This window comes from Buceros rhinoceros, unplaced genomic scaffold (assembly GCF_000710305.1).
Source record: "Buceros rhinoceros silvestris isolate BGI_N320 unplaced genomic scaffold, ASM71030v1 scaffold21815, whole genome shotgun sequence".
NCBI classification, from domain to species: domain Eukaryota; kingdom Metazoa; phylum Chordata; class Aves; order Bucerotiformes; family Bucerotidae; genus Buceros; species Buceros rhinoceros.
The window spans coordinates 5,872-9,853 of NW_010412561.1; the positions used below are offsets into that span (position 1 = coordinate 5,872).

At 46.7% G+C, this 3,982-nt stretch overlaps 1 protein-coding gene across 1 annotated transcript in view; it reads left to right on the forward strand.

The window, feature by feature from the left end:
- The window catches only part of ALG1 (ALG1, chitobiosyldiphosphodolichol beta-mannosyltransferase), a gene marked incomplete at its 5' end in the record, with an annotated part of 8,179 nt that extends 5,719 nt beyond the window's left edge, over nt 1-2,460 (forward strand). Inside the window, 4 exons of the mRNA XM_010136453.1 lie at nt 318-428; nt 1,081-1,195; nt 1,913-1,988; nt 2,326-2,460. Coding sequence (XP_010134755.1) covers nt 318-428; nt 1,081-1,195; nt 1,913-1,988; nt 2,326-2,460 — 437 coding nt within the window. The remainder of the gene's footprint in view (nt 1-317; nt 429-1,080; nt 1,196-1,912; nt 1,989-2,325) is intronic.
- Nucleotides 2,461-3,982: the final 1,522 nt, after the last annotated feature.

Consider the following 3,982-nt stretch of genomic DNA (forward strand, 5'->3'; position numbering starts at 1 on the left):
AGGGGGCAGGGGAGACCTGCCAGTGCTGGGGAACGGGGGGACTTGATCTTGAAGGTCTCTTCCGGCCAAAACGGTTCGATGGTTCCATATTGATGGTAGCCTCTTGTAAATACCCAGGGAGAGGGAAGTCTAAGTGCACGTTGCTTTCAAGGGGCCTTAGTCCTTTCCGCATCTCTGTGGCGATTGTGGGTGGTCTCCTTTGTGGTGTACCTGATACAGCAGGAGTTTGTCAGCTGTGCTGTCAGATGCACAGGCCACGCTGTTTTCAGTCATCTGATTAAAAAGATGCAATGTGTATTTTTTTCTGTTTTAAACAGGTAAAGGACCTCTGAGAGATTACTACAATGGCCTGATCAACAAACTGCACCTCAAGCACATCCAGATCTGCACACCGTGGCTGGAAGCTGAAGATTACCCCCTTCTGCTTGGTAAGGAGAGGGTTACGAACTAGGCTTGAGAACGTGTGAAAAACCACTGAGCACAGTGGCAGAAGTCCTGCGTTAACACGCCCTTGCACTAGTACTCCCTCAGCGTGCTTGTCACGTGAGCGGGGAGTGTGAGTAAGCTTGATAAAGTAGTAAAATACATCCTGAGCTTGGCCTGCGTCCTGCAGGGTTAGAGCGTGCCAGTTTGTATGACTACGAAACGCTGTGTTTAATTGGTACTTTTTAACTATTGAACATGTCTATAAAATTAATTTCTCTGTTTTGAGCTTGCTTGGACTGGACGAGGTCACTAGCGAGCCACGCAGCACAGCACATCCGGATCAGCGCGGAGATCTCCCGTGCGCTTACCCTTCCTTAGCAGAGGTTAAGAGGCAGAAGGGCTGTTCTAAGAGAAAATTTGTGTTTCCCTTTAATACACACTCGCCTGGTGTGTTTCTAAAGCCTGACTCATTTGAGTCGCAAGATATATCATGCTTCTGTTTTTCCCCAAGTGCTTGAAATTCAGTCTGGGTGGTGTTGAAGGTAGCTTCTGTTTAGCATCCCCAAAGCAGCACATAAATAGAAAGGTTTGCAGCAAGACTGAAGAGCTGCGGTCAGGGAATTCAGCCTCCTGCCTGCCCCGTTTGCATTTCAGGCTCGGCAGACCTGGGGGTGTGTCTCCACAAGTCGTCCAGTGGTTTGGATTTACCCATGAAGGTGGTAGATATGTTTGGCTGCTGTTTACCTGTATGTGCAATACATTTTGAATGGTAAGAGCTTGCTTATCCTCATACCCTTTAAGTGGAGCATATAAAACTATTTATCTAAAGCAAGAGTTCAGCAAGGAGGTTCCAGTATTGTGACATAACTTTTTATTCAATGTTAGAAATCAAGGTTGGCTTCTTTTAAGTTAAAAAAATTAACATGAGTTTCTACAACGGCGGGAGTGTGTAATGCAGCCACTTGCCTTAAAAAATAACGACCCCGTAATTGCATATACTTCATCTAAAACTAGCTCCCTTCTGCACAGCGTCTCTGCTCAGTGCCGGGGGTGGGGAGGGTGGGGGCTGTGCGTAGCCACTCTGAGCTTTTCTGTTCCTTTGGGGAAACAGTCGCTTTTCTAAAGAGAGATGAATTCTCTGTGAATATCTCAAGAACTGCATCATGGACAGCTTTTCCTTGTGGATTAATTGTAAAGTAGATTCTCGCCCTGGTTTTTAATGTGTGTCCAGACAACTGGCCCAAAGACACAGTGCGAACCCTTTTGTACCGTAGTGGTGGATTTGAAGAGGTGGGAGAAACAATCTTCACGTGTCAATGTTTAAAGCTGCTGCCGTCGTGCCATGTTGTCAGGTGTGCAGCTCATCTCTCGCCACCCAGGATGAGGGTGTGACAGCCCAGCAATGTCACTGTGCACCTCTGGAAATGGGTACGTTCCTCTTGCTGCTTTTTGTCTCAACATTTTCTTCTCTGACTTCTGTTCACAGTTTACATGAACTTGTGAAACACAATGAAAACGGCCTCATATTTCGGGACTCGGATGAACTTGCAGAACAACTAAAGGTAAACGCTTGACTGATTTTTCTCTCACGCTAGCTACAACTGCAGAGGTGCTACTGCGTGAGCCGCCTTCCCGTATCTGACCATCGTCTGTGTGGTTTGTGTTCTCAGAAGCTATTGTTTTGTCTGGTGAATGTTTTTGGCCTCGCTTAATTTGAATCTGAATCTGAGACTGGCAAAAACATTTTGAATGTTGCCATGGTTCACTCTTTACAGGGCCGGACCAAAGGGCGCTCTCTTCCTGCAACGTTGTGGTTGAGTGTTAGCACTGGGGAGGCTAAAACCAGCCGCAGACGTAAGCTGAGGGGATTTCCCTGTGCTTTTCCTTTTTAACTTGCAGGTGCTTTTCTTGGGATTCCCCACACTGGAAGGCAAACTTCAGCAGTTGAGAAAGAACCTTCGTGCATCCAAGCAGCTGCACTGGGAGGAGAGTTGGGACCGGACTGTTCTTCCTCTGTTCGGTCAGAATGAATGACTTCCTGTGGGTGGAGGGTGTCAGAAAATACATTCCTGGAGCTGCATAGATTTGATAAACAGTGAATAAACTTTTGGCATTGTCTATAGCTGTAGTTTTTAACTATTTCACCTTAGAAGATGCGTTTGGCCATGCCTGTTCTTGTACAGTGTGAGCTGCTGGTGTGGGCAGGAGCAGGAGCCACCTGCTGGAGGTGCAGCCGGGTGGATTTGTTGTGCCCGAACAGTGTGAGGCTTGAGTGCTCTCTGTGCGGGAGAACTGGAGCCTGGCTGTCCGCACTGCCCTGCCTTCCCCGTCGCTTGGGTGATCTGTCAGGAGGTGGGAAGGAAGTTTAGTTCCTCTGGGAATTGCGACGTGTAAAATCTGTTACCCGTGCTGCTTAAAGGGCGCTGTTTGGTGAAATCCTTGGATACACACCTCCACTGTTACCCTTGTGCCTGGTCTGCAGGAGCACTGCAGCAGAGGATTTGGCTCTGTTTTCTTGCTAATGGGAGATGCCTTTTGTTTGAATTGTTTTATTTGAACTGAGGATTCAGGGGGTGTTTATTTTTTCAACCAGTTAATATTCTTGGCCAGTCTTCCCTAGACAAGCACCACGTATCCTCTTGTATGATTTTACCAAGACAGTTTCGAAGTTGTTTTCCCTTTTAGAGTGTGAGAGCACAGCTACCAGAGTGTGACCGCCTCACCAAACGTGTAGAGGAAAACAGACCTTTCACCATATGCTGCGGTGAATGTGCCTATTTACCTTGAGGAAAAAATGTAAAATTTATCCCTTTTTTGAGCAAATTAATAGAAAAGGGAAAAATAAAACCAAAATGTATAACTTAATGAAAGGACACTTCAGTTTTCAGGCAGAATGCTGCCTGGTGGTTCGGCCGTTCCCCTTTAGCTGCTGAAGTGCACGTGGAGGTAAATGAGGCGCTTCTCCAATGAGACAGTAATGCCCAAAGCTTCAGAGAGGTTTCCTCTTCCAAGAGTGAAGTGGTTTACATCCGGAAAGGGGCATCTGTACAGAACTTTGGAGTAACTGGAAGAACTCCGTGTCAGGGGAGATGGAGGAGCTCCCGTTTGGGCCACTAGCACACGCTTTACTTACCAGCAGCACCTTTGAATTCTTCCTTCTCGGGGAGAGGCTGCTAGAGCCCGGGCTGGGCTCGCTGCTGCTTAGTCAACGTAGCACCAGCGGTCGTGGCCTCCTTCAGCTTGGAGAGCAAGATGATTCTTCAGGGTTGAAGTTCCTCATTGTCCATTTTCTGTCCATCACTAGAGAAGTAGGAAGCTAAAGCCTTTGTTCATTTTCTCTTAACGCAAGTGTTAAGGGTTGAGGGCCCGAGGTAAAACAACCCCTCGAATTCCCTTAACGATTCTCCTCTGTCTTATTAAAGACAGAAGGATTTTAAAGGGGAAAGAAGAAATTCACACCTCGGTCTGCTTGGATAACTGAAACAAACTTTTAATATACAATAAAGCCACACAACTATATTCTATATGTATATAATTACAAACCAAAAGGGAAAGG